The sequence below is a fragment of the Daktulosphaira vitifoliae genome, unplaced genomic scaffold, assembly GCF_025091365.1.
Source record: "Daktulosphaira vitifoliae isolate Bord-2020 unplaced genomic scaffold, ASM2509136v1 Scaffold_1, whole genome shotgun sequence".
NCBI lineage: Eukaryota > Metazoa > Arthropoda > Insecta > Hemiptera > Phylloxeridae > Daktulosphaira > Daktulosphaira vitifoliae.
In genome coordinates, this window is record NW_026099572.1 from 82,063,155 (window position 1) to 82,074,768 (window position 11,614).

Consider the following 11,614-nt stretch of genomic DNA (forward strand, 5'->3'; position numbering starts at 1 on the left):
ACAATAAAAATGTATTCTTTTTTCTTAAAATTGTTAAAATTTTAAAGTTTAATTGTTTTTTATGTGTTTTATTAAGTTAACAAATGTATTTTAAGAAATGATTTGTAAAAATATTTTGTTAAAAAATGTAATTATTGTAAAGACCATATTAAATATGGGTCAGTTATTAATTTTTCTTATAATTTACTTTTAAATACGTTAAAATTTATAGTTATTCCCTAACATTTATCATTTTCTTCTTTTTTATACTACTATTTCTAATTTGTATAAATACAATATACTTTATTAAGTGAATATTATTTTTACCCTTTCAATAATTGTTTTAAAGTTAAATTTTATGAATTAAGTTATTAATAGTAATTACATAAAATGTACTATTATATACTTTCTCATAGTCAATTGAATGTATGTAGGTTATAGATTAATAGAAATGAACTGATAAAGCAGAATAGTTGTAAAATTAATTATTTAATAATTAAATAATTATATTTAAATTAATTAATATTTATTTATATTCAGCTAGATCAATAAGTATTTTTTACTTGACTAAACACTGCTCAGTTCTTATTTGTAGGTAAATGAGTTATGATCAACTATGTTAGTCAATATTTAATCATTAATATTATGGAGTACATATTAAATATTAAATGTAGTTTAAATAATTGTATTTGTTACCATTATTGTAATATATAATATATATATATATATGTAATCAATGAATATTTATAAGCTATACGAATAAAATTTAAGATATTCAACCAGTAATAAAATTTTTAGCATAAATTAATAGACCATAATCATTCTTTTATTATTATCTGATATATCAACGTTTTTCTATTGTGTATTTTATACATAAATTTAATTCATTTACTGATCATCCGATATAACATAATATAGGTAATATGATTTATTGTAATACACATTGATGACCTTACACAAGCAATATTAGAGGAACATGAGTTATAGAATATATATAAAAAACTGAGAGCTTTCTAATACATCAATGACTTTAATTTTGAAAAGCTGTCTGTATATAATGTTTCAAAAATTTTAATTAACATTAACCATTATACCAATAAAAAATGTTTAATGGAATTTTTTTGTACGCTTGATCATCAATATATTACTCGTATAAGATGTACTTTACCTAAAATAAATTTTAAACTTGGATAATTTAAAAACTATTCTGAATTAATTGATTTTTCTTGAAATTATGTACTTAGTATCAATTTTAAGTCTATTAACCCTATTACAAAAGAATTCAAATACATTTAATAGGATAATTGTTATATAAAGCTTAATGAAAATTTATTCATGTTCCTCAAAATATACTAAATATTACACAAAAGAGAAATCTAAATTTAAACTAAATATTATTTTCTATATTTTTTTACATAAGTAAAATATAAGCTGATAAAATCATAGATAAATGAACCTAGTTCATATTTCAAAAAAACAAAATTTTTCTACAAGTCTTAAAAAAATATATTTTAATCTTTTCCTTTTGTAAATAATTCTTGAAAAGCTTTTGGAATGTTTTTAATAATATCGGTCGTGATCATACTTCTTTCCTTTGATTCAAAAGTGATCTTGTTAGCATATTTTGTCAATGAAGTTGCAGCATAGGCTGCAAGAATTTCTGGGTCACATTCATTATATTTATTTTGTTTAGTTGCCCAGTATGCAAATGTTCCCAAGCTTCCAGCCAAAATATCTCCCTGACCACCACAACGTCTTGATGAACCTTTTTCTCTATTTATTGTTGTTGTTCTTTTATTAACTATCATATCTTCTTCTGCTTTTAAAATTAATGTGTAATTACCATCTAATTTTTTTAAGACAGCCTGTATATCATCACCAGTTGGCTTGTATGTTTGGTGGTTTATCAATCTAAGAGATAATTTAGAAAATTCATGTACATTTGGAGTCAAATATACACATCCACTGTAATTTTTGAATGTATCAGATTCAATAATAGTTAAGGAATCTGCATCAGCAATTATCGGAACTTGATTTTTATTTAAACTGGAATTGCCACTTATATATTGAAAAATGTCCTTAACTGTATTTTGAGCGATCATATCACTTCCGAGACCAGGACCAACAACAAGTGAATGTAGTTTTTGAAGCCATGGTTTTATTTTCTCTAGAGCATTAGGACTATCTAAATATGGTAGAACAATAAGTTCTGGTGAATATGATTTTATAATTGGTGCTGCAGATTTAAAACAAAATACATAAACAAGATCAGCACCCGTGCGTAAAGCACTTATAGCAGCATAGTAAGGAGCACCAGTATATTCTTCACAACCTCCTATTATTCCTATTCTGCCACATTGTCCTTTGTGAAGATTATTTGTTAAAGTCGGTAATAGAATTTTGCAATTTTTTAACATTTTCAGATGAAATTCCATTAAGCAAACCTAAAATAAATATTTCCTGAAATTATAATTAAGAATAGTGATTTGTTTTTAACAAAGATATCAAAATTAGTTACAAAATAAACTTCATAAATTAAAAAAAAACTATTTTTTTTTTTGAATAACTAGTGGAATTTACAATAGAATACTTTTTGGAATGCATATTCTAAAATATATAAATGATATACATCAATAAATCATACTGAATACAATTTACCTAATTATTATAATTTATTTTTTGTACAGTTAATTTAAAACAATAAATTAGGTTCATAAATCTATATTTTAAAAATAAATATTCTTTGCAAAATATTACCTACTTTGTTATGTTTACTTTGTATACTTGTAACTTTGAGATTGTAATTTATGAATTTCTTATCAATTTATTCTATTTGATATTTTATAACAAATTATTGTATAGCTGATTATACTTGTTAATCATAATGAATAACTTGCCTTTGTCATTCCAATTATGATTTTACCATACATTTGTTTTTAACAGCAGCAATTATTGTAAACAATAATTTGTAAATCTATAATGTTTTTAAAACATTATAGGTTTGATAATTATATATATTGGAGTTCTAATTTTTATAAGTAATATGAACAATTATATTTGGTAAATCTTAGATTCCTAAGCTTGCGAAAAGAACAACTACTATGTTAATATGACTTTCTTTTTATAAATAATTTTAACTTATTTTATCGTAATCGATGACAGTACTAAATATTTTATCTTAAGATAACATATAAATTATAATAAAATTACAGTGATACTTTGCTTATATCGTGTTTTTAGCATTATTGAATACTGCAATAATAAAAAATATCAATGACATCAAAACATGTACTTTTTTTTTTTTTGAAACTATTCTTCTTCAGATTTTATAGGCCATTAAGGCACATCACTGCTCTACACAGTCTCCTCCATTCCTCTAGATCATTTGCTAACTCTTTCAGGTTTTCAACCCCAAGTATCCTAAAATTCTGGTTGGGCTCGTCTATCCCACCTTTTCTTCGGTCTACCCAATAGTCTCTTGTCTTCTGGTTTCCATTTAAGCACATCCTCCATTATGCCATTCGATCTCCATACATGACCAAGCCAGCTCATATTTCTTCCTTTAATTGTTTGTATAATATCCTCTTCTCCCAACGCGTCTTTAATTTCTTTATTGGATCTTATTTCATATTCACCTGTTTGATCATTTTTTTTTGGACCAAAAATGAGTCGTAGGAATTTCCTTTCTAGAACTGCTAATTTTCTTTCGTCCTCTTTTGACGTTGGCCACGTTTCGCATGCGTATAGAATTACTGGTCTAAGTAAAACCTTGTATAATCTTATTTTTGATTTATTTGATAATACCTTGAACCTGAAGGTTTTCTGTAACGCGAAATAACATCTGTTTCCAGCTTTTACTCTCAGGTTTATTTCCTCATGGTAATTATTGTGACTATTTATATCCACTCCCAGATATTTAAAGCTTTCTACTTTTTCGAAACAATAATTTTCAATGTTCAAATTTCTGTTTTGGTGTAGTTGATTACCTTTCTCAACTTCCACATATTTAGTTTTCCCTTCATTTATCATTAGCCCCATACTCAGCGCTTTGGTTATTAGCTCCTTTGTGGTGGTTTTAGTGTTCTCTTCATTTGATCCAAGTATTACTATATTATCAGCGTAGGCTAGTAATGCATACACTCTTCCATTAAAACTGACACCATTGGCTGTTTCTTTTTATATATGAAGCATATTACTGCTACCTTCCATTCTTCTGGTATCTGTTCTTGTTATATTTTCTTAATTATTTCCCACATATCATTAACAATTAGTTCTCCTCCCTTTTGTATAAGTTCGGCTTCTATCATGTCCTCACCCGGAGTTTTGTTATTCTTTAGCAGTTCTATTGCTTCTTTAATAATTAATGAAATTATTTCTTCCTTTCCTGGTATACATTGGTATTGTTCTATCGTTGTGAGTACAGAGTTATCCTGTCTTTGGTCTTCTATTTCTGGTTGGTTCAGCATTTCTTGGAGCACTCTTTTGAATTCTTCAGCAATGGCTTGAATGTCTATTATCAGTTCATTATTCTCATTTTTCATTATTGACACTTTTGGTTTATATGGTTTTCTTATTTCTTTAGCTTTTCTAAAAAACATTTTAGAATCTCTGTATGATTCTTCCATCGTTTCGATCCGTTGTTGTTCCCACTCTCTTTTTTCTCTCTTCATTTTTCTTTGTTCCTGGGTTAGTCTTTTTTTAATTTTCTATACTACATTCCATAAACACCATGGATTTTGCTTTATCTCTTTCTTGTATGACTTTCCTACAGTTTTCATTAAATCATTGTTTGGTCTATTTGCCGTTTACTATACCGATATTTTCTTCTGTAGCATCTTTTATCGTTTTTCTTAATTGTATCCAATGTTCTTAATATTGTAGGTTTAAGTTGTTGTTTACCTTTCATTTCTATATTCATTAACTATCTGTTCCTCTTTTAATTTGTCTACACCGAACTTGCGGTAAATTTTTCTTTTTTAATTCCATCTTGTAGGTAGTTTTTTATTCAGTTTTACCTTGACTAGAAAATGATCTGAGTGCCCACTCATTCCCCTGTAGTTTCTTACATCTTGTACACTATATTTGAGTTGTTCATCTACCACAGCATGATCTATCTGATTTTTTGACCAACAGGCGACATCCAGGTTTGTTTATGTATTTCTTTGTGGGGAAAATACGAGCTACTAACAGTCATCCCAAATTTTGACATCCCAAATGAGATAAGTTTGCTTCCATTATCGTTGAATATTTCGTGTAGGACGTGTTCTCCAATTGTAGGTTTGATTATTTGTTCCTTACCGGTTTTTGCGTTAAGGTCTCCTATTATAATCTTTCTGGTCCTATGAGGTATACTGTCATAAATTCTTCCTTAGTTTGGTTCTCTTTATTCTCAGTTGGATTATGACAATTTATTACTGCGATGTTTCCCCATTTACACTTCAACTGTAGGAGACAAATTCATTCGCTAAGTGTTATGAAGTTTCTTACAAATGGTAATATGTCGTTGTTTACTATAAACCCAACGCCATATTCATGGCTTTGACCATAACTATAGAATATAGTTGCGTCACGAAGTTTGATGTTCTCTACATTCGTCCATCTGATCTCTTGTATGGCTACTATTTCGAATATATATCTCTGCAGTGCGGATAATACTGTCGTCTATATAATTCTGAATCAGCTAAACTAATATAGATAAATAGTCTATCCCTGATTCTCAGTTATAAAAAATTTCTGATTACATAATAAGTTTTAAAATTCACATGTAAAAAAAAATACTGTTAGTATGAGTAAATTAGATTAACATAATAATAATAAAACCAACAATCATTCATTCATTTTGTTTTTATGAAATGTATTGTATTTTCAAAATGCCATCAATTTATGTAATTTTTTACTGATTAAACATAACTGTTAAAGTAATTTATGTTTTAACTTTATTTAAAATTTTTTTTTTATAAAAACTGAAGGCAATAAAAAAATTAATAATAATATAATTTAATTTTTAAAGTTATGTTATCAATCAGGCGGAATACACAACTTGGTTATTTCTACTGCCCCATTACTCATAGTCTCACTTAATATAGGCTTGAAAATAGCACATATTATATTAATAGGTAGCAAGCTGATATAACAAGTTAAATTTTTGATTTTATCCCTTAATTGTTTTCTAAAGCAACTTTCAAAATTTTAAATTCAATTATATCGAAATGACTTTTTTATCATTATGATCTCTTTAGCTCTAGATGTCACATATAGGAAGTCTATGATTTAATTGACTTTCTACTTTAATGACATTAAAGATCATTCATAAACACTTATTTTTAAGTTTTAAATAAAAATAAATTGTAAATTGTTAAGAATGATATTCTTTTTTGCAGAAGACAGACCCCTAGCTCCATACCTAATTATATAAGATGGATTTCAGTGACCACAAATCAAAGAATTATATGAAAGTCCCTCACAAACAGGATTTTACATTCTGATAGAGCCAAATTTGAATCATATTACTTATTTTGATTAATGAGAGAACTTAGTTTCAAGAACCCATTTTTCTTTATGATGCCATTTAGAGGTCATGCTTTGTAATATATTATGAAGACTTATTAAATTTAATAAGAATTTAGAGCCAATTGATTTATAAGACATTCTATTTCTATAAGATTTTTCTATAAAAATAAAAAAATAATAATATTACTAATCACTAATTTCTTTAAACACAATCACTAGGATTTTTTTAAATTTTAAAGATCTTATTATAGATATTTTAGAATAAAATAATATTTATAATAGATTTATAGATAATGGTACTTTATTCATCTTAATATACAACCAGATACTATGTTCAACAAACCATTAATATTTTGTATGCTTTTGTTTAGTTAATTTTTTCATTTAAAAAAATTAATTATTATTACATAATACTATTAAAATATTAAGGAAATTAAAAATTAAAAAGTATAATTTCCTAATAGTAATTTTTTTCCCAATATTCTTTTTCTTCTCTTTCCCGAATAACTTCTTCTAAATATGGTTGCAAATAGCGATCATCCTAAATTAAATATAAAAAGGTATTAAAATTAATATTAAATTTGTACTGAGTAATTTCAATATAGCTATATAGTAAAAATTAGTAAAGAAACATAATAAGAATATGTTAAAAATATTTTTTACTTCTTCAAATTTGGTCCATTCTTCCTTCGGTAATTCTATTTTTTGTATCGAGAGTTGCATAGCTCGAATTATCCTAAATGTACGTTCATCAACTTTATGGTTTGGAAGTCTTCTTAAAGCTTCTTTCACATCTTCATTTTCTTGTAGTACATCATCATGATGGAGTCCTAATAAAAAATATAACTGGTAGGCATTTAAGAATATTAGTAAAATGAAAATAAAAAAGTTGAATCCATACCATATCGATTGAAACCCGATAGATTATATGCCCAACGACGAACACCCACTGAAAACAATTGACAAGTATATTAAAGAAAAGTAGTAAAAAAATGCAATTTTTTAGAGTTGAGCCAAACATCTTACCATTGGATGCGATGGATTTAAATATAGACATATTAGTAAAGATTAAAATTTAACTTATGACAGGATTAATAAAATCAAGCTTTGAAGAGAGTTTTAAATATTGTGTTTGTAGAATGACTATTACAATTTATAAGTTTTGTGAGTTTTTATCTCATTGAAATGTCCTTAAAAGTTTATCTACTGTTATTGGCAGTATTCAGTATTGCCAACACGAGACTTATTAGTGTGTTTGTACTTATTAATCAGCTGTAAAGTTATCTCTTATATATTGAAGCAGCTAACATTTCTGTTGAATTATTGTAATCTAATGTGAAAATATTATTCCTATATTATTGAGTTATATATTTTTATCTATGTGTGATACGTGATATTAAATTGGAGGGAATCTACCAAGAACAAATAATAAGAACTTACTGAGAGGAGGGCAAACATTGACGCTCTTAACTTTTCAGCGAATTTTATTAAATATTCATTTATTTTTATTCAGAAATAAATAGAAGTAAAATTATATAACAGGTATTTGTGTAATTAAAAGTCTTCTATATATTAATATTTATTGCCATTTTCTTACATTATTATTTTTAATTGAAATTTCTTAATTCTGATTTAAAGACTATAGATTAAAAAAATAAAAATTGTTTGTAATAGTTTGATTTTTATATATTTTGATAATCAAAATTTTAAAACAGAATTCTGTTAGTGTGTGGGATATAAAAAGTTATTTTATTTTATGTCATTTATTATTGAATAATAAAAACTTAATATTTCAAAAACAAAGTTGTCATATATCTTTATTATTTTTATTTTAAATTAGTATATTATTTTTCTTGATTTTCAGAAGAGGATTATAAATATTTTTAAAATGAGTAGTTTTGATCTTTCTAAAATGGTTAGTACTGTTGACAATCTGAGTACATGTTTAGATATTATGTTGTGTTGTAAAAGCCCTGAAGGAGGTAAAGAAATAATCGACACTTATGACAATTTGGAAAACTTAGTAACAATTTTTGAAAATCAAATGAATACATTGAAGAAAGCTTTAGTTAGAGAAAAAAATGCTCGTCAATCAGTAATTTAATTAAAAATAAATATTAATATTAATTATGATATGTATTAAGTAGATTTTTATTTTTAGTATTTTCAAGCTCAATTAGATGATTTAAAAAAAATGGTTAACAGATGTGAACATATGATAATGAACACACCTATCAATTCTAATAACTTTAATGGAAATCAACAGTATAATCAAAATGAAACCAAGGAAAATAATTCAAATTGTTTAAATAGTATAAACAATATTTCAATGTCGCCCGTTAGAAGTTCATGGAATGATACTTTTTCTCCTCCAGAAAATTCTTTACACCAAAATACTACTATGAGTACTACAATAATGGGACAATCAAAATGTCAAACTTCAAAACACGTTCTTGATATTCCTTATATTCAATTGGTCAATAATGAAGAAATGAATACTGTTCCAAAGTATATTCCTTGTAAAATATTCAAAAGTTATATTTTAATTAAATTTTATTTTAATTTATTAGGTACATGAAAGGGCGTCTAACGTCTTTAAATATTAATGTAGTTATTGAAAGTATTAATATAGCTTTAGAAAATAAGTATGAAATCTTGAGAAAATCAAAAACTGCGTTAAAAAAAAAAGAATTAGATGCTTATAATGAATGGAAAATTCAACAAAGCAATGTTGGACAAGGTTTGTTTTTAATATATTTTTTGTTTGAAGTCTTGACTACTAAGGCTTCATTCAATAAAAGAAAAATAATAGTAATTATATTTCTTTGTATTTTTTATGCTAGGACAATATTTTGTTACCGCTGAAGATATAACAAAATATAGTGAAACAAAAGTGGACAAGACAACTTTAAATATTATTCCGATTCTAAGACATTTGAAGCGTTTAAAAGAATCAAGAATTGGTGGCTTTATTTATTACTTACCTTATTAAGATTAAAAATATATATGTATGTATAGAATTATTGATTTATTATTTACTTCAAACGATAAATATATTATTATTTTATTAATTTTTACAAATTTTAATCTAAATGTCATTGATTTATTGGAGCAGTGATATCTCTTCCTATAAAAGTTATTTTTTTTTTATTTATGGCAATTTCAATATTTTAAACTGAAATTGTAAAAAAATTTCTTCGTAAAAATGATAAACTTAGTTGATACCAAAATACACTGATATTCTACTAATTTAATTTTTACAATATGAAGAAAAATAATTTATTATGAGTAAAAATTAAGTTATGTTTTTCCATTACTAAATATTTTTATGTAACCTAATAAAGATTTGATCAGAGGATAACTGTTAACAAGTTGCATATTATATGTAGGTATTATATTTATACATGTAAAACAATAAATTTAAAAACTGATATTTTCTTCAAATATTAAGTGTTATTTTTTTAAAAGTTATATTTGACTCAATATGACAAGCAATTTTGATACTTATATTATTATGTTTAGATATTGTAATAAATTTAACATTTTTGAAGTATGTAAAAAAAATTATAAATGAATGTAAAACTTGTACAATCAGTTTATTTATAAATAAAAATACTATTATAGTCAAATTAGTTGGATTTATTGAATAAAATGTAATTTAAAAAAAAATAAAGTTTCTAATCCCTGATTTTTTAAATATTAATGGTTGGTACTTTTTAATAATTGATGATACTTATTATTATTATTGAGGTTCTATCCCCCTTGCTAGGTGTCTAGTATTGGACTCGCTTATTAGAGAGTTAAACAAATATTGTTATACACAAGCCTATGCGGATAACTTATTTATAGCAGTGGTGGGTAAATTCCCAGACACTTATAGACTTAGCACAACAGAGACTAAACACTATACAGATATGGTGTAGTAAGTACGGTCTATCTGTTAATCCAAATAAAGCAGAGGTTGTTATGTTCACTAGAAGGAGAATAGGACTAGACAGTCTTGACACTCTTACTCTAAATGGACAAGAAATAAGCTTAAAATTGGNTCTGAATGGACAAGAAATTAGCTTAAAATCAGAAGTAAAATACTTAGGTATTATCTTGGATAGTAAGCTAAAATGGAAATCACATGTTGAGTCAAGAATCAAAAAAGCAATGACCACATTGTGGACTTGCAGTAGAGCCTTGGGAAAGACATGGGGTCTTAAACCAAGAGTTATTAATTCTTTTTAGAGTTATTAATTACTACCAGTCAGGTAGTAATTACTACCTGACTGNGTATAGAATGGAATATTAACCACCTGACTGAAAAAGGAGGATTTGTGATATATACAGATGGATCCAAAAAATCAGGAAAGGTAGGTGCTGGAATTTGGGGTTTAAAGCCACGAATAAATGTCAGTATGTCATTGGGCAAACACCCTCTGTTTTCCAAANGGCACAACACCCTCTGTTTTCCAAGCAGAGGTGATGGCGATACTGGTAGGGGCTCAGAACCTGCTGGTATACAAAAATAGGAAGATAACTATCTTAAGTGATAGTCAAGCGGCTTTGAAGGCACTCTGTAACGATCAAGTGAATTCAAAGCTGGTCCTCGAATGCAGGGAAACTTTAGAATCACTATCGAGGTTCAACAAAGTTACACTAGCGTGGGTACCGGGACACAACAGTGTCACTGGAAATGAGAATGCTGACTTTCTAGCCAGGAAAGGAGCAGAGAACACCTATGTTGGACCAGAACTAGTGGTAGGACTCACTGAGCAATCGCTCAAAGCGCTACCCAAGAATTAGTGCAGAGAACAACACAGGAAAATCTGGAAGTACTTGGTAGTACCTAGACAATCTAAAATGTTTATCAAGACCCCTGATTTATTGTTGGGTGATCTTAATAGCATGACTAGACATCAAATAAGCATCCTGACTGGTCTACTGACAGGACATGGTCACCTGCTTAAACATCTTAACGCAATGGGGGTATCGGAATCATCATTGTGCAGAAAGTGTGGAGTAGAAGATGAAAACTCATTTCACATCATGTGCGAATGTGAAGCCTTGTCCACACTAAGATCAAACTACTTAAATAAACCTTTTCCTGAAAAAGAAAATATTAAAAACCTAAAACCCA

The 11,614-nt window shown here is 26.7% G+C and overlaps 3 protein-coding genes across 8 annotated transcripts; 1 reads left to right on the forward strand and 2 right to left on the reverse strand.

Moving 5' to 3' along the window:
- Positions 1-1,360: 1,360 nt before the first annotated feature.
- LOC126896457 (ATP-dependent (S)-NAD(P)H-hydrate dehydratase) lies at positions 1,361-2,851 on the reverse strand. 6 transcript variants are annotated; one of them, XM_050669250.1, is made up of 2 exons: positions 2,741-2,851; positions 1,361-2,423 (listed from the first exon to the last, which is right to left on the reverse strand). In XM_050669250.1, the coding sequence occupies exon 2, from the start codon at positions 2,412-2,414 to the stop codon at positions 1,491-1,493; it is 924 nt and encodes a 307-aa protein (XP_050525207.1). In that variant the 5' UTR covers positions 2,415-2,423; positions 2,741-2,851; the 3' UTR covers positions 1,361-1,490. The 6 variants fall into 6 exon arrangements, with proteins under 6 accessions (XP_050525207.1, XP_050525206.1, XP_050525211.1 ...); XM_050669249.1 differs by having other exon boundaries at positions 1,361-2,439; positions 2,741-2,839; XM_050669254.1 differs by having other exon boundaries at positions 2,737-2,839.
- A 3,921-nt stretch (positions 2,852-6,772) lies between these two features.
- LOC126893983 (cytochrome b-c1 complex subunit 7) lies at positions 6,773-7,683 on the reverse strand. The gene is made up of 4 exons (XM_050664586.1): positions 7,516-7,683; positions 7,391-7,438; positions 7,153-7,319; positions 6,773-7,030 (listed from the first exon to the last, which is right to left on the reverse strand). The coding sequence occupies exons 1-4, from the start codon at positions 7,544-7,546 to the stop codon at positions 6,947-6,949; spliced, it is 330 nt and encodes a 109-aa protein (XP_050520543.1). The 5' UTR covers positions 7,547-7,683; the 3' UTR covers positions 6,773-6,946.
- A 161-nt stretch (positions 7,684-7,844) lies between these two features.
- LOC126893982 (probable serine/threonine-protein kinase DDB_G0277071) lies at positions 7,845-9,561 on the forward strand. The gene is made up of 5 exons (XM_050664585.1): positions 7,845-8,031; positions 8,354-8,584; positions 8,651-8,997; positions 9,060-9,229; positions 9,333-9,561. Exons 2-5 carry the CDS (start codon positions 8,378-8,380, stop codon positions 9,479-9,481), a joined length of 873 nt encoding a protein of 290 aa, XP_050520542.1. The 5' UTR covers positions 7,845-8,031; positions 8,354-8,377; the 3' UTR covers positions 9,482-9,561.
- The last annotated feature ends 2,053 nt before the right edge of the window (positions 9,562-11,614 follow it).

Coding starts and splice junctions, on each gene's coding strand:
- LOC126896457 (XM_050669250.1), bottom strand. CDS start 2,414: ATGGAATTTCATCTGAAAATGTTAAAAAATTGCAAAATTCTATTACCG.
- LOC126893983 (XM_050664586.1), bottom strand. CDS start 7,546: ATGTCTATATTTAAATCCATCGCATCCAATG. Junction 7,439..7,515: donor TAAATCCATCGCATCCAATG/GTAAGATGTTTG, acceptor AATTGTTTTCAG/TGGGTGTTCGTCGTTGGGCA. Junction 7,320..7,390: donor ATCGGGTTTCAATCGATATG/GTATGGATTCAA, acceptor ATTTTTTATTAG/GACTCCATCATGATGATGTA.
- LOC126893982 (XM_050664585.1), top strand. CDS start 8,378: ATGAGTAGTTTTGATCTTTCTAAAATGGTTAGTACTGTTGACAATCTG. Junction 8,585..8,650: donor AAAAAAATGCTCGTCAATCA/GTAATTTAATTA, acceptor TTTTATTTTTAG/TATTTTCAAGCTCAATTAGA. Junction 9,230..9,332: donor ACAAAGCAATGTTGGACAAG/GTTTGTTTTTAA, acceptor TTTTTATGCTAG/GACAATATTTTGTTACCGCT.